The sequence below is a fragment of the Manis pentadactyla genome, chromosome 9, assembly GCF_030020395.1.
Source record: "Manis pentadactyla isolate mManPen7 chromosome 9, mManPen7.hap1, whole genome shotgun sequence".
In the NCBI taxonomy this organism is placed as follows: Eukaryota; Metazoa; Chordata; class Mammalia; order Pholidota; family Manidae; genus Manis; species Manis pentadactyla.
Genome location: NC_080027.1, coordinates 18,518,071 through 18,536,057, shown reverse-complemented (window position 1 = coordinate 18,536,057; position 17,987 = coordinate 18,518,071). Strand labels below are relative to the sequence as shown.

At 40.3% G+C, this 17,987-nt stretch overlaps 2 protein-coding genes across 2 annotated transcripts; both read right to left on the bottom strand.

Moving 5' to 3' along the window:
• Positions 1–1,237: 1,237 nt before the first annotated feature.
• On the bottom strand, positions 1,238–2,363 carry LOC118909716 (olfactory receptor 1S1-like). The gene has a single exon (XM_036880460.2). It carries the CDS (start codon positions 2,348–2,350, stop codon positions 1,364–1,366), a length of 987 nt encoding a protein of 328 aa, XP_036736355.2. The 5' UTR covers positions 2,351–2,363; the 3' UTR covers positions 1,238–1,363.
• Positions 2,364–14,544: 12,181 nt separating this feature from the next.
• Positions 14,545–15,586, bottom strand: LOC118909739 (olfactory receptor 10Q1). Its single transcript, XM_057506665.1, is given in 2 exon segments — positions 14,545–14,974; positions 14,976–15,586. Coding segments are annotated over 2 exon segments (1,041 nt in total).
• Between the last annotated feature and the right edge of the window lie 2,401 nt (positions 15,587–17,987).

Genomic DNA, 17,987 nt, shown 5'->3' with positions numbered 1-17,987 from the left:
TAAAATGTTAAAGCAGTAAACAAGAGATACAATACAAATCACTTTATCCTATGAAATAAAAGCACTCTTTTGGTTTCATTTTGCTGAATAGCAGACCTCCCCATAATGCACAGATGTAAAATAGTAACAGTCATTTATTGCTATATTTCACAGTTTGAAGAGTTGACTGGACTCAGTGAGGCAGTTTTCCTTTGGGTTCTTGTGCTGTTGGTCAGAAATGAAACTGGGGTCAGCTGAGGTTTCACTTACATGTTGGATGAGACAGACTCAAAGACATAGGCTGGGACAGCTGGGGCTCCTTGGTCTGCAATAAGCAAGGCTGAATGCCTAAGGAACTGAACTGAGGTGGTCACGCCCACTCAGGACTCTTTCTCTCTCATGACCATGCACATCCCAAGTATTGGATGGCTGGGATATTTAGAAGGCATGCCTGGGAATCATGAGACTTCTACCATGCTGTCACTGTGCATTTTGTGTGATTGTTCTGTATCCTTTCTTAAATCTTGATTCTTGGTGTATTTTGTGAGTTAAATTGCCCAGATGAATCCAAGACCACTGTGGCTGGTCAAGCAAGAGAAGGCATTGCAGGGTCTGGGGATGTGAATTTTGAAAAAGTTCCTCCAGGTAATTCTGATGTACACTTTCAGTTGGCTTCATTTTACAGATAAGGAAAACAGGCTCAAGAAAATGAGTTGACATGGCTAAAGTCTCATAGCTAGTCAGAGACAGAGTTAGTACTAAAATTGTTGTCTTCTAGAAATGTGCTCGCTGATTTTCCATCAAAATACATTTCCCCAAATGTGTTTTGTCCGGACACTAGTCCCATGAACTACTTTGTGATGAACCAGGTTCTGTATTATTGAATATACTTTGTTTTGAGAAATGCTGTCTACCACATTATCCTCCTGGGAATTTCTAGTGTACTAAAGGCTCTGGTAAGTTGCCTAGTTAAGACATTTTGCTTCATTTAGCTTGGAGTTTTCCCAAATTATTTGAATGTGGGGTCCTGAATTTTTGTAACTACTAAGCAAACAGTACTTTTGGCAAAACAGACTTTGACAAAAGCTGATCTACAGAAATCTAGATTGAATGAAATAATTAGTAACACTTGTCCTCAAAGATGCAAAAGCCAGACTGTAGGCACTACATGCATTTGTTATTGTCTAAATCATAAACAATTTGCACCAAAGCTTGTAGTAACAGAGTGCAATCAAGATACATGTTATGACTTACTATGGGGGCTAAGGGTCTTTTTTCCAAGACCAGAACTATGTGGAAAAGCCCAAAGCCCTCATCACAACTGTGCCAAAACCTCTGGGCAGAATAATCCATCTGGTTATGGTGATAAAAGGAATTCAGATGCTTAGGGCAACACAGGGAAGAACTTTTTCCCACTGATGAGTTTTCTCAAGGCAACTTTCATGTCCTTGTTCCTCAGGCTGTAGATGAAAGGGTTTATCATGGGTGTCACCACTGTGAATAGCACTGCACCAATCTTATCTGTGTCATCAGGATGAGTGGATGAGGGGAAGAAGTAAACCCCTACAATGGTACCATAGAAAAGGGATACGACCGTCAGGTGAGAGCCGCAGGTGGAGAAGGCCTTCCGCTTTCCTTCTGTGGACGAGATTCTCAGCACAGCCCTGACAATGCAGACATAGGAGAAGAAGATGAGGGCCAAGGGGAAGGTGATGACTGATGAGCCCATGATAAACAACACAAGCTCGTTGATCGTTGTGTCTGAGCAGGACAGTTTGAGCAGAGAGGCCAAGTCACAGAAGAAGTGTGGGACAGAGTTGCTGTCACAGAAGAGCAATTGAAGGAGTAGAAGGGTGTGTGTTAGGGCAACAATATTACTGAGGACCCACGGCATGACTGCGAGCAAAATGCAGAGCCTGGGTTGCATGATGGTCGTATAGTTCAGAGGGTAGCAGACAGCCACAAAACGGTCATAGGCCATGACTTCCAAGAGGAAATTGTCAATGACAACAAAGATAATAGAAAAGTACATCTGTGTGATGCAGCTGTCATAAGAGATGGATTGACTCTTGGTCTGAATGTTCATCAGCATCTTGGGGACTGAGGTGGAAATGGAGGAAATATCAGCCAGGGATAGATTGGCCAGGAAGAGATACATGGGGGTGTGAAGGTGAGGATCCAAGCCAATGGCCAGAGTGATGAGCCCATTCCCAACCATGGTGACCAGGTACATGCCCAGGAAAAGCACAAAGAGGAGCTTCTGCTGTTCAGCCTGGTTGGAGAGTCCCAGGAGGAGGAATTCAGAGATGGTGGTTTGGTTTCCTTGATGCATATTTCTGCTGATGTGAAGAAAGGAATGCAAGGCTGTCATGCTCCCACAAGAACCCCCAGTCTGGTACTATTCAGCTGGGTAGCATTGCAATACAGTACCATTGCAGGGGAGTAGACACTCCCTCTAGGCTAAAGGGAATGAAGGCTGGAGAAAGATCACTTACTCGGGAAATCTGTCAGCAGTGCAGAGTCAAGAAATGCCTTAGAAAGAAAAGGTGGGGAGATAAGATAAATACCTCAATGAACGTCTTAGACTCTAACATAATTCAGAATGTGATTTTCACACTTGGCTCCAAATGAAGTTAAATGCCCACAAATGAGGACAATGGGCAAGGTATACTCCATATTCTGAAGATAGTAGATACCCCTGAAGGAATTACTTAAAAATGAACAAACTGGTGCTAAGATCTTTCCCACCATTCATTCACATTCATCCTTTGAAGGTGCTTTGAGGGATGTAAATTGAAGTTTTAAATTGGGCTACACTTTTGAATATGTGGAAGTGGGTCTTTAGAACCAAGGAGAACTTATTCTTAAAGCTAAAAGTGACCAGAAAGCTATAGGGACCTCCCAAGGTGTTGCCTGGAGGTAGAGAAGTGAGGTTGGACCATGCATGGTTTTCCTTGTGGGTTATTGGAAAGAATATTGGCTTGAGAGCCAAGGTGTTTTGGTCCCTGTCTTTCTACTTTTCTAGTATTGCTCCCCTCTCATTTTTTGTCTCTTTTATTTGTCTCCAAAATCACTTGTCTTTCACACTAGAGATAGCCAAGTCCCCAAATAGCTTTTCTTTCCATGAACAAGCCAGAAAAAGAGAAACCTCCACCTCAGGGATTCTGAAAACTGAAGGGCAGTGGAAATTGGGGCAGTAGCTCTGAGGTCTCTTTGCACCTGAGAATCAGAGAGGGTGGGAAACAAGGTGGAAGGGCGACTCCAAGGCAAAACTGAAATGAGATAAAGGACTGTTGGCAACTGTATCTAAACCTCAGGGCAAGATACAGAGTAGCCTTAAAGGGTCTTGTGATCACTAAGCCCTGGGAGGGTTCAGGCTTGACCAGTATGGAAAAGGGTGCATTTCTGAGTGAGAACTTCTAATGTCACCTTCCTGTGCTGCCTCTCCCACCCTCCAACAGTCCCATACAATTTGTTCAGAGTTTCTGAGGCAGCCATCAAGCTGGTTAAGAGCAGCATTAAAGTCTAAAAAGGCTCACCTATGAAAGATGGCAAAAATCTCAGGAAGTTAGTGGAAAATAGACTCTGTAGCTTAACTTGTTGATAGGGTAGCAGGAGGGACCTGACATCAGCTCTTATGTATTTTCAGAACCAGACTCTTTCCCCAAGCACCAGAGTTAACAGAGTCATGTGCTCACACGGGACATTTAGTTCCATCTAAGTCCTTTGGGGTAATATCCCTGAAGTATTTTCAGCAAGACAGGCAGTTTTTTTCACATCCGAGTCTCAGTGAGGTAAATGGGGAATCCACAGGCAGCTCTGCGTTCTTGTTTGTTTGTTTGTCTTCAGGTGCCTCTTCCTACTTGTCATTTCCTGTGTGTAACTTGGTTGGTTTCTGCTCTTTGGAGCAAGTCAATGGTTTGCTGTGTGTCTTATGTTCCCAGGGAGATGGTGAGCATTTGGAGAGTTTCTTCTCTATTTCCACTCTAGTGCCTAGTAGAGGGGGAGCCCTGAGTAAATCCCCTGAGAATTAGGTTAAATCCCTGCACTAGGGGTTATGTCTCTAAAGGTCGTCTCCAGCAGGAGGAAGTCGGCTCTGGCCTTCCTTCCCGGTGAATGGATGTCAGCCCTGGGGGTCTGGAGACAGTGATTCAGCACTCAAGGCTCCTAGCTGCCAAAGAAAGAAAGAAACTCAGGCTTTTAATATTGAAAATAACATATTTAAATGATATTGGGTGGTTCGCAGGTACAGTGGTAAGGCTGGAATGGGCCCTGAAATGGGCAGGAACAAGGGGAGCCCCACAGCCAGACACAGCTTGAATCAGTCCATCCCTTCTTCTATGTGTACACGTGCCTTATGATAGGGTGCAGTTATTTCTTATCCAAACCAAGAGCAGTCACTCTCTCCTAACAGGAAATAACTTAATCTATGGGCTAATTGTATGGTTATTCATAACTAATGTTTAAAATAACTGGGTAATGGAAAAGAAAGAAAAGATAAAGTATTCTATCCATCTCTCTACCATCTATCTATTGATCAAACTATCTATATCTATCTATCTATCTAACTATCTATCTATCTATCCATCTCTCCACCATCTGTCTATCATCTATCTATCTATCTATATCTATCTGTCTATCCATCTCTCTACCATCTATCTATTGATCAAACTATCTATATCTATCTATCTATCTATCTATCTATCCATCTCTCCACCATCTATCTATCATCTATCTATCTATATCTGTCTATCTATCTATCTATCTATATCTATCTATCTATCTATCTATCCATCTCTCCACCATCTATCTATCTATCATCTATCTATCTATCTATCTATCTATCTATCTATCTATCTATCTATCTATCTATCTATCTATCTATCTATCTATCTATCCATCTCTCCACCATCTATCTATATCTATCTATCTATCTATCTATCTATCTATCTATCTATCTATCTATCTATCTATCTATCTAATTACATCTAGGAAAGAAATGTTTATGGAACCAGACTCCTTGTTCCTGCAACTTGTGCATGACTCATATTTATGAGTTACTCCTTCTACTATTCTAACGGTGTGAGTGTTTGGGTCTTCCCCAAATTCATATGTTGAAGTCTCACCCCCATGTGATAGCATTAGGAGGCAGAGCCTTTGGAAGGTGATTAGGTCATGAGGACAGAGCCCTCATGAATGGAATCAGTACCCGTATAAAAGAGGCCTGAGAGCTCCCTTGCTGCTTCTGTTATGTGAGGACACAGTGAGAGTATGGCTGTCTGTGAACCAGGGTAGGGAAAATGGAAATTTCATGGCCAGGGTTCTCACCTGATCCTAATCTCACCCATTGTATGCGTTTGATGAGGTAATAGTTAGCCTACTGCACAGGTGCGTGCTTGCATACCCATTGGCAATAAGCTACTTATGGCCTGTATTTCCTTAAGAGGAGTGCCAGCTGTTGCTAAGGCAGAGGGAAGCAGGAGAGGAGCCTAGAAGAGGGACCAGAGACTGGGGAGCTACAAGCAGAAGCAGTGCCTGGGGAGCAGAGTGTGGAGCGGAGGCAGCACCTGGGCAGAGGCTGGAGCCAGGGGGAAAAGAGGGAGACAGGCTGGCTGCTTGTAGACAAACGGGTGGCCTCTGTGAGAATAAGGCTTGCTTTGAGCCCCTTTTTACCCACAATGTTCCATTGTCATTACTCAGTCTCAACAAATTCATAGTGAACTTAGCCGAGCGGGGAATCCCCTCTGCCCAGAGCTACAACCAGGCAACAGACACTATCCAGACATTAAATCTGCTAGTGTTTGATCTTGGACTTCCAGCCTTCAGAACTGTAAGATAAATTTCTGTGGTTTATCAACCACCCAGCTGATGATATTCTGTTTTAGCAGTCTGAAGGGACTAAGATGACATTGTCTTAGCTAAAATAGACAACCTGAAGCAAGAATTTAAGTCTTGACATTTTATTTGGAAAGTAAAACTCCAGGGAGGTAAAGAGGAAGACAATAGAGGAAACTGGAGGCTAGGATCGATGCAGAAAAATGCAGTGAAAGGCGTCACTTCAAGGCTGATTGTTCACAGCATGGAAGAGCCAGAGATTACTTATCAGATATGTTCATTCTGCACGTGGGGCTCCTCTGGAAGGAGAAATCACAGCCGGGAGCAGCTCAGGGATGGGAAAAGGAAGGGATGTTTATATGCCCTGTTCTTGTCATCTGTTGTTTCTCATCAGCCAAGTTCATCCCATAGGGAATTGACTCTTCTGCACTTCAGGTTGCTTTATCTGGCCCTGTGGGTGGCGACACAGGAAATCAGGGATCATGTTGTACACTATGGCTATTAATCTGAGTCCAGAAGAGGAAGAGAACTTCTGCTAGCTGAAAGACCTTGGAGAGAGGTAGGTTTGGGAGGTAAGCAGTGTCATTAGAAAGGAGGAGGTAATATAAGACCTGTGTCCTTTACTGTCCACCTCTTGCACTACTCAGATCTATCTATGCTCTGTCATTATCTTTAAATTTTATGGTACAATATGGTCCCTCCATTTTTCCAAGAGAAAGAAAAGAGAAGAGAATCAAGTCCAGTCAGTCTAGAGCAGTGTTTTTCAATTTTTTATTCATTATAGCCCAGACATCCCCTTACAGATATTTCATCCTCAATTCTCTCCACCTCCCATAAAATGAAGTACTATGAAATAAGATTTTATCATACAGTGTTGAGCTTTGAAGAGCCACAAAGTATTAAAATATCTAATTTTTTTTTACCCCCAAGAACTAATGTTGCCCACTTGAGGGCGATGTCATCTCTGCTGAGACCCCTTCAAAAGAGGTGGCCAGTCTTGGAAAACTATGGCAAAAGTGTTAACAAAACTACACACAGTTTTCACATCTGTAGTTGTCTCTAAGACTCTGATTGATATTCTTCACCACTCATTAGATTCCCTCCTTCTTGGCTCACACTTGAGCTGGTTTACTTTGTTTTCTGTGGGACCCAAAACATTTTCTGAGGGATAGTATGGATTCTTAGTTATCTTGACTAAGAATGTCTTGCTTTGGGTTGTGGTGGTTGTAGTTTCTCATTGCATTCTTTCTCCAGGATTCCAATCACCCTGGTCCAACGTTTCAGGAAGAGGAAACCCATTTTTCCTGCCATGCTGTGAAACTGGGGAGATAGAATCTGAATGTTAGGAGAAAGACTTGGAAAAATCTCCTAAGTGTATTTTATCCGTTCAGAGTTTATTAATGAAACATTACTTAGACTTACCTTATTTACTGTTCTGTCCTAAGTTTTAGGGGGAAGTCATGAGAGCTAACCCTCAGGATCTGTCCTCCAAAAGTTAACCAGCAATACTGAACAAGAAGCAAGAGCCTCCTTTCAGTGGCAGGGAGAGACAAGTACAACGGTTGCCATCAGATACTAAGCAGGATAGGAGGAATGTTGCAGGAATTCAGGGGAGAGAGAGCTATCCGTGGATTTGGGTAATAAGCAAATATTTCATGGAGGAAGTGAACTACAGCCATTCTTTTAAAATGGGTTGGGTTTATATAGGTGGAGAGGCAGAGAGGGATTTTGAAGCAAGTGGATGGTATGGGCAAAGGCCAGGTCATGAGAGCATGCACGGCATGTTCTGGGTTTATTAAAGAGACCAGAATTGCTAAGACTGAGGTTCAGATAACCAAGGAAGAAATAAAGTTGTAAAGTTGTAACGTGGGGCCTGATCTTGGCACACTTTTGATGTCAGGCTAAAGTGTTTGGATTTGCATTTACCAATTCCTTGCCAAACATTTCTGGGCACTCATAAATTTACAATGTAGGATAATTCCATGAACAGAGTCATAGAATCTAGAGCTAGAGAGGACCACTAAGGTCAACTGGAATGTCACTCATTGTACGAATGAGTAAATGGGTCCCCAGAGGGACGGGTGACTTGCTAACATCAGTTGATTAGTTTTGGCAGAAACAAAACTAGAAACCAGATGAACTGATTCCTAGTTCAGGGCTCTCTGGTGGGTGTTCTTCATGTTGATGGGGTAGAAAGAGCAGGAACTTTGAAATGAGACACATCTAGGTTTGAATTCCAGTTCTGCCACCTCATGGGTGTGTGATCTTGGCCATGTACTTAACTCCTTACAGCCCGTTTTCATATCAGCAAACTGGTGATGATATTTGCAAAACTCCTAAATTGGTCCCTGAAACATTGTTAGCAGCTCAATAGAAACTAGCTTTTCTTCTTTTGTTTTCTCCAGAGGGGTCAGCATTTTGTGTAATTTAAGGGCTGCACAGTCCTAGCCTCCTCTCTTAGCTGGTTTGAGTTAATCACTGATAAAATCACCAAGGCTCAAATAACAAAATACCTCCAGGAAAGCCTGGTTGAGACCCGGGTGTGTTAGGCTCTGGAACAGTGAGAAATGAGAATGGGGAAGAACTAGCATATGGGGTGAGTCACAGAAACCATCCAATGATAAGCATCCATGTCATGTGTCAAGTATAAAAGATCAAGAAAAAAAGCATATGGAGGAGACATTAAAATCAAGCTCACAATGAGTAAAGAAACTGGACTAAGAAACTGTGGTATATTCATACAATGGAATACTACTCAGGAATTAAAAGGAACAAATTGCTGACATACACAACCACCTGTATGAATCTCAAAAGCATTATGTTAAGTGAAAGAAGCCAGGCTCAAAATAATACATATTGTATGTGTCCTATTCATAAGAAATTTGCAAATGGGCAAAACTAATTTACAGTGATAGAAGTCAGAATGGGTTGATTGGGCAGAGACAGGAATTAATGTGAAAGAGGCATGAAAAAACTTTCTGCATTGATGAAAATATTTCATTATTGAATAAAATTGCACAAACACATCAAACTGAACAAATTGAAACCTATGCATTTTATAGTATGTTATTTACACTTCAATTAAAATATAATAAAAACAAACTCACCACTTTATCCTTGCTTCAAATGGAATTTCAATCTATTATCATAGCAGAGTCAATGCAAAATCTTTGCTTGCTGTGCCTTTTCTCCCAGAGAAGCAGAGGTTGAGATGTTAAATCTTTGCTGGGCTTCTGGAAGCAGAAGCTGGGAGGCAGAGTATAGCCAAGGATGCTTCTACATGTGGTAACATCCAGGATGAAGCTGTCATCCTCCCAGACAATCTAATAGGAAATTAATCCACATTAGAGAAGAAGTGAGATATGTGGCAGTTTCTCAGAAAAAGAAGACCCTGGATAGAAGCCAGCAGGAGGTATTTAAGTATAACCACAGGATTTGCTGGAGGCTCGTGGCCTCATCTGTGTATGAAGGTAAGAGTTGTCAACTTTGGCATTTTGGAGCTAGGGTTCCTAACAGCATCTCTGTCATGGAAAAGGGAATATAAACCCTTCTTGGAAAACACATAGAAGAACATCCTAAAACTTATGTTGAACAAGACACTGGCATATCTTACACCATAGTCTTCTTGCATATATTTTTTTTTCCTGTACTCTTGGGAAAAAATATTTGACTTATAATTTTGTGCTTAGTTTCCCAATAGTCTGTAAACTCTTTGAAAGCAGGTACCTTGTGTTTTTGTCTGTGAATTCTGGCAATATAACCCAGTGCATGGCACATCCCCAAGTCACTATCCCTCGACACTCTTATTGTAAATCCCTTCTCTGCCCCATTCTCCTGCTTATATCCATAGCATTTGCCTATTTAGTTATTGTCTCTTTCCCCTCATGAATGTTAGATCCATGGAGTCAGAGATTTTGGCAAGTACTATATTCTCTTTGAATGGTTTTCCTTATTTCCTTCTCATGAGAGCTGGATTGAAACCAAAAGGAGGCCACTAGGACAATTCTCAAACTGGAGCTAGTGTGCAAAGAGAGCCCAGGGAATAATCACCACCGTACTTCAAGCTTCTACTGATTTTCACTGGAATCTGTAATTTTACAATGTGATTTTCAAAGGTACTGCAGAGACAGAAAGAGAGACAGAGAGAGACAGAGAGAGAAGGGAATGTGGTTATCGTCACGAAGACGCTGGTTGAGTTTCCTGATGGTGTGGTAGAGTGGGTTATTTTCAACCCATCCATAAACAGTCTGCCCAGAATGTGTTGTATAATTTCTCATTCAATCATTTCCTCATCTGGCCATCTCTCCATCTACATTCATTAGTTGTAATTAGACAACACAGAGGTGCACAAACTCACATTCTTTATATGATTTCCTTGGACTTCAACATATGGGAATGAGAAATTGGAATTCCTGGGAATTTTTCAGGAATGCATGAAGTTATAAGTCATTCTTAAAATATATTCAGCACTCCTTATATTTACTCATTATTATAGGTATCTAAAATTTGTTTAATCATTATCTGTATTAAGTATTAGTATATACCAAGTACTGTAGACTACAGCAAATAGACGCTGGAAAACATCTCAGGAACTTTACTGGGTAGTACTTGAATAGCTAAACATTCAGCTCTCTCAATAAAATTAACAGCACTATAAAAATCATGTCAAAATGGCCAATTTAAGGACTTATTTGCTTCTGAAATTTGTTATCTCTTGGAACATCACTCATAGGACTCATATAAAGTATCCTAGGCAAAAAACTTATGCATATTAATTTTAATACTAATTTTATTTGGAAAAATGACTCACTGTTAGCAACAGATAGTGTCATGAACACACACACATGAGAACAGCTACCAGCAAAACTGATAGAAAGATTGTGATGGCTTCTCTCCCAGTGCTTCTTGTCCTGCTTCCAGAAATGTAGACTCAGCCTTGATTCCACATGTCAGGCTTCCTATTCTTTGCTTTCTCCTTGGCATGAGTGAATTCCTCTAAACCAGTAACTTCCCTCTGCTGATTATTATGTTTTAATCTTTGCAGGAGAATTACAATACTTTTTCCAATTTACCTGATTTTCAACTACTCATTCTCAGAATTTGGGTTTTAAAATAAATGTTTATGAGAAAGGAATTCCCACCTGGAAACACTACTCCTATCACTGTAAATGACTCTCCCTTTCATCCAACAGTTAAACTGTGAGAAAGGAGTCAGAGAACTCCACTGTGACAACATACCGGCGATGTTTTTGTCATGCATTCTGGTCTCAAGGTGCTTACTGATTTGTAGTGGAGACATACTCGATTAAGAACATTGCATGATAAAATGTATTCTAATAAAATTCCAATGAGAAAGGCATCGATAGAAGATGTCAGTGGAGAGACAGGTTGCTTCCCAGGCAAAGACTTCTCTGCAAGGCAGGTACCAAGGAGAGACTCCCATACCCAAAAGACTACATGAAGGGTATTAACAGGGTTTTGAAAGGAGTAGAATTTTGAAAGAAGTAAAGAGGCAGGAGAGGAAATGTAGAGGAAACCCAAAGTGGTCTTGCAAGTTTTGACTTCTGCTTATGCTGCTTTTGTCATGGGGTGGGAGGGGTGGGGGGAAATCATCATTTTCTCAAGGGAAACATCATTGGTTGACACTTCAATCCATTATTTGACTCATGATATATTGATATTTCACTCACTGTCCTAATTCCAGAATATAATAATTTTATGGAAAGACTCTTATATTAAGAAAATAATTTTTCATTAAGAAGGAGGAGCTCAGATGGTCACTAGACTTCTTGTAGTGATCATTTCATGTTGTATACACATATTGAATCAGTATGTTGTACACCTGAAACTAATATAATGTTATATGACAATTATACTTCAACAACAAAAAAGATGCTTCTAACAACCTGCATGCGAGCTGCATTCAGCAGGGTATAATTTCTGTGAATGGAAGTGATTCCCTTTCTGCGATGCAAGTAATGAAGATTACAAAAAGACATAACAAAGTTATTTCTACAAAGCCACTTGCCTACTGCATTCAACACAGGGTTACTTCAGTGCATGGATGCGATACTCATTCTGTAGTGCATATTGTCAAAGTGTTTGAGAAAACATAATAAAAGTGTTCAAGAAATCTACTTTGCAGAGTGTTTCCAGCACAGTGTTATTTCATTGAGTGGAAGGGATACTCATTCTGAAATGCATATAGTGAATTATTTAAATACACTGGTAAATAAGATGTTCCTCGTAAAGCTACTTGCAAGCTGCATTCAGCACAATGTTATTCATTGCAGTGAAATGTTTAACGAAACTTCTAATTGAGGTGTTTCTAAAAGACGTACTTCCAGGGTAAATTTGCCTAGTGTTATTTTAGTGAATGGAAGTGATACCCTCATTTAAGCCTGTAATGAAGAGGTTAAGAAGACATTATAATGATGTTTCTCACAGTTACTTGCAAGTAGCATTTATAACTGTGCTGTTGCAGTGAATGGAAGTGATTCCCAGTTTGTATTGCATGTAGTGCAGTGTTTAATAAAAGAAAAAAAAGGTGGAGGAGCTCCTTTCATTAAGCTCAAATACAGGCAGGAAGGTAACTGGAGAAGCCCTCCAGTTCAGTCGAAAGGATTGATCAACACTTTACAGCCTTCTTCCCATCACCCTCTTCTTTTTGAGTTTTAACTTAATTTTCTATATGATTTGTGACACTTTATAAAAATGAAAAGAGGCATGGAAATGCAGTTGTAAATTTTCCTTTTGCTGGCATTCCAGACAATGCCTAGCACAGAGTGCACATTTAATTGATTCATTATGTTCTGATGTAACTAGGCTGGATATGTGGATGAACAACCTGCCAATCAGAGAGTTTTATTCCCCTTCTCTAACATTTCGTTGGAAGCAAAGTCATTTCTAATATATGGTTAAATCCCTGGCTGTTCCAAAAATAAGTAACACTTTGTAGTCCTTCACTTTATCCCCACATGAAATAAGCTTAATTAAAAGCACCAGAAGTACTTTGGAAGAGAAGTAACCAAACCAAGAAGTGCTAATCTAGGAAAAAAATGAGAAGTGGAGGATTGCACTGTGCATGCACGAGGCTTAGGTGCAAAATAAATCTACATAGGCCTTAGATTCCTTTAAGAAATTATTTTTCTGATTAGAAGAGTAGTAGAGTCTTATTTTTAAAAACATGGAAAAATCATCCATAAATGAATAAACAAATTATCCATAATTCTACAAATGGCAGATAACAACCATTAACTTTTTGGGGTATTTCTATTCATCATCATGTATGAGTATTTTTACAAAACTGGGCTCTTATAAGTACCCATTTACTTTTATCACTTACAAAAAGACATGCTTTCATTGTGCTCTCACCACTTACAGCTATAATGATAAACATTGCTCTTGTTACTAAATATTAATTTAAATAGGACTTAAAGTATGCTGTATTTATGTATCCCATATTGGAAATTAGATTTTAATGACTTCTCATTTTATAAATGTAAGAAGCAGCCCTACATTTTCAGTTTTGTTTGACAATTTTTTGAGGTTATGACTTTAGCATAAGAATTATTGAACAAACAAATAAAGACTTTTTTAGGCCTTTGCTATCCTTAGCCATATGTCCTTCTGAAAGGTTATATCAATTTCTTAGATTGGTTTTAATATCCACTGGTAGACACTCTCACTGTCTTCCTGGAATTGCTTACAATTGCTTATTGAAGTCAGCTTTATGGGCTGGATCCAGACCCTTGCTTGACAGGGTGTAGCCCCCCATCACTGTTCTGGGAGATGCCATTCCTGCTAAGAACTGGCCCTGCAGCCCTCTTCACCTCATTGGTCCTCAGTGTGTAAATGTGGAGGTTGGGCAGTGTGATGTCTGCTGTTAACACCAGACAGGGACACCCATTCTACCTGAGGGCTTCTCTGTGGTGGGGCACAGGTACAGGAAGATAAATCAGCCACCCCTCAGCAGGAGGAGCTGAGGTGGGAGGGGCGGTGGCGTCACCTGCTGAGTGGATCATTAACATGGCACAGGAAATGTGCGGAACCAGACAGGCAAAGGCAGCGTGGAAGGTGACAGCAACAGAGGGCTCCCGCCGGTACTGGTATCAACCAGCTGCAGTTTTCCATCGTGTAGCATGGTTGGCACATGGTAGGTGTTTAGTCAGTGAATGCTAATTGCTGACCATTTCATGTCAGAATGAAAGACAATGAAGGCGATGGTTGGGATGTATGGAATGAAGGAAATGTGATGCATTAAATGAGCTATTATTTGCCATATATTTGAATTTTAAACAATAATAAATATATTTCATGGAGTTAAATATATATCTTTATGGATAGCCCTAACTTAAAGTATCTTTCAAAGGATAACTTAGTATCATTGCCTCCCCAGGAGGCAAGGTGTCCAAAGGCATGGCCCTTAATTAACAGAGTATATGAGGGGGTTTGTGGTAGAGCGATCGCCTTGGGTGAGCTGTGGACCTTTAAAGCAGGGCTAGTAGACTAGAGTTCCTACATTCAAGGCTTTATCCCATTTTCAAACCTTATTCAAAGCACTTCAAGAACACGAGTGCATGTTGTGGACATGGGGCAAATATGGCAAAAGATATACTAACTGCAGAGTATGGAAAAGTATTCTAATTCTGCATTCGGTTTTTAGAGTTCATTATCATGGCAAACGACAGACACCCCAGCTCCCCCGTGCCTTCGCTGGTGTCAGGCTGCTTAACAGATGATGGCATTCCTCCGGGCACCTTTGACACCCTTGTTCTGCAGAGTGTAAATTAGGGGGTTGAGTAAAGGGGTGACAAAGGTGTAGACCAAGGCGATTTGGCTGTCCTCATCCTCTGAGGTGCTGGACTGGGGACGCAGGTAGACTAGGCTGGAACATCTGTACTGCAGCAGGACCATGGTGAGGTGCGAGGAGCAGGTGGAGAAGGTGCGGCAGCGGCCCTCAGCTGAGCCGATGTGCAGGATGGCCAAGGTGATGAACATATAGGAGACACAGATAAGCAGGAAGGGGACGGTCAGCACGAGGATGCCCAACATGTAGAGGACGGCCTGGCACACATGGATGTCAGCGCAGGCCAGCCGCAGGACCACAGGCACGTCGCAGAGGAAGTGGTTGATTTCCATGTGTGCCCACAGAAAGGCAGGTGAAGATCAAGGATGTGAGCTGCAGGGATAGGAAGATGGCCAGGCCCACGGGACGGACCACCATCTGGATGCACAGCTTCTGCGTCATTATGAGGGTGTAGCGCAGCGGGTGGCAGATGGCCACGTAGCGGTCATATGCCAGGATTGCCAAGAGAAAGCAGTCAGTGCTACCAAGGGTGACAAAAGGGAACATTTGGACCCCACAGCCAGCCAGCAGAATGCGCTTCTGGGGCCCCAAAAGTTTGGAGAGCATCAGAGGCACCAGAGGGGTGGAGTAGCTGATCTCTACAAAGGACAGGTTGGCCAGGAAGAGATACACTGGGGTGCGCAGCGAGCCGTGCGTGCACACCACCCAGATGATGGCTGTGTTGCCATAGCGGATCACCAAAGAGAGAAGAAGGAAGAGGAGGAAGAGGGGAGCCTGGAGTTCAGGGACCACGGTGAGCACGTGGAACACAAACTCAGTGGGGCCCGATTGGTTGAGGACGAGGCTCCCAGCCAACAAGTCTGCCAAAGAGCAGAAAGTGCCAAACCTTCTTTCACTGAATTGCTTTATTGCCTGAATAAAAACAGGGACTTTTAATTTGACTTTTGGCTTAGAGTTACCCATTTAGTATCCAGTTTCCAATCTCAATGCTTGTCATAAATTCACAATACAGGGTGTGGTATATTTTTCCATGGAAATCTTCATATATTGGATAGCCTTCTGTAGTTTGTGATACAAAGACATGTAGATAGTCCTGGTGAAAGGTCTTTTTTAAATCTGGTATTTTAAATTAAACTGACAAGGGCCAATTCTTTGCTTGTATTTAATTAAAATAGAGAGTTGTATAATTGTAGATATTTTCAAAACTAAATAAATGGATGTGTGTTGTTCATTTTTTGGGTAAACTTTCTTATGAAAATATAACGAACATCCAGAAAAGTTCAGAAATCCTAACTATGCAGCTTGATTTATTTTTTACACAATGAATACACTAGTATAACCACCCAAGATTAAGAAATAGAATAATTCCAGTAACCTACAACCATCTCTCCTGCCTCCTCTTAGTCTTTATACCCCACAAATGTGACTACTTGTTTGATTTTTATCATTGCAGATTAGTTTGTGTCAATTTACATGTGATGATCAACTATATACTGTATTGTAACTGTGTTATAACATTGGCTTCAACATTGTGTCTTCAAAGGTAATTCTTGCTGCTGTGTGTAATAAGACTTTGCTCTTTCCACTGTTTTATAGTCTCTCATTTTGTGGTTATTTTATGATTTATTCATGATTTGTTCACTTTTTATCCAGTTATTTAATTTAATTTAATTTATTATTTTATTTTATTTTATTTTTGAGAGGGCATCTCTCATATTTATTGATCAAATGGTTGTTAACAACAATAAAATTCTGTATAGGGGACTCAATGCACAGTCATTAATCAACCCCATGCCTATATCTCAACAGTCTCCAATCTTCTGAAGCATAACGAACAAGTTCTTACATGGTGAACAAGTTCTTACATAGTGAATAAGTTCTTACATGGTGAACAGTACAAGGGCAGTCATCACAGAAACTTTCGGTTTTGATCACGCATCATGAACTATAAACAATCAAGTCAGATATGATTATTCATTTGATTTTTATACATGATTTATATGTGAATCCCACTTTTCTCCCTTATTATTATTATTTTTATTTTTTAATAAAATGCTGAAGTGGTAGGTAGATGCAAGATAAAGGTAGAAAACATAATTTAGTGCTGTAAGAGGGCAAATGTAGATGATCAGGTGTGTGCCTATAGGCTAAGTATTAATCCAAGCTAGACAAGGGCAATAAAACATCCACAGATGCAGAAGATTTCTCTCAGAACAGGGGGGGTGAGGTTCTAAGCCTCACCTCTGTTGATCCCCAATTTCTCACCTGATGGCCCCCCTGCGACTGTGCCTGTCTTAGGTTGTTCCTCCCTTGAGGAATCTTACCCGTCTCTTTTATCCAGTTATTTTAACTCACACAAAATGAGCCAAGCACTTTTGATTCCAATCCTTTCTGATCTATACTCTTCATGTATTTGCTCTTATTTAAATCTTTTTTCTGAGTTTCCAACCATGAGCCTAAACTTTAGGATGTGGACAGATTCAAATGAAGGGGAATTGTAAGGGTGTAAGGTTAACAATGAAAGTGGAGATGCCTGAGATAAGGAAACTAAAAATTCAGTAGCATCATCCAAACAGGCATCAGAACAATCAGGCCAATAAGAAAGAATATTATAAGCATCTGGGAAAGGAAAAAATATCTGTAAATTTAAACACTTTCAGGTTGGGCTACAAGTTTATTTTCAATACAAAAACCCAAGAGACAGTAAAGTAATGTTGACAAGGGGTTTAAGAAAAACAAATTGTTGTGAAAGTATTCTGTGCCCAGGCCTTAGTGATTTATGTTCAAGAGCAACAGAAAGACTGTCTCTGGTTCACAAGGGCTTAGGACACATGATATTTCAAATACAGTTAAAACAATTTCTCAACAAAGACTCTGGTTGCTGGGTGATTAATTGAAATATATGATTCAGAATTGGGGAAGTTGTAATATAAAACCTGGTTTTGAAAAATCAAATGGTAAAATATGTACTTAACATTACAAGGCTCATGTAAATGTTAAAAACAAAACAATTTCAAGACTAATTCTTGAAAACATATGTAATATAAAATGCAAAAATTAAAATAATTATGTATATTAAAAATCACAAATTATATAATTGGGAAATAGATAGGGAAGGATGGGAGAAATGAGAGTATACTAATTTACTTATTCTAGGAAAGGAAGGACTCAAGGGATATTTCATTTAGATGTGACTAATTAGAGAAATATTTATTCAAGCATATATTTCTGAATAACAATCATCAGTAGACTAAAACCAGGATATCCCTTCCAAATGATGTGATTTAAAAAATATAATGCAGAAAGCAATTTTTATAAGTAGAATAAAACTGTAAGATAGTGGAAATGAACATTTTTCAGATCT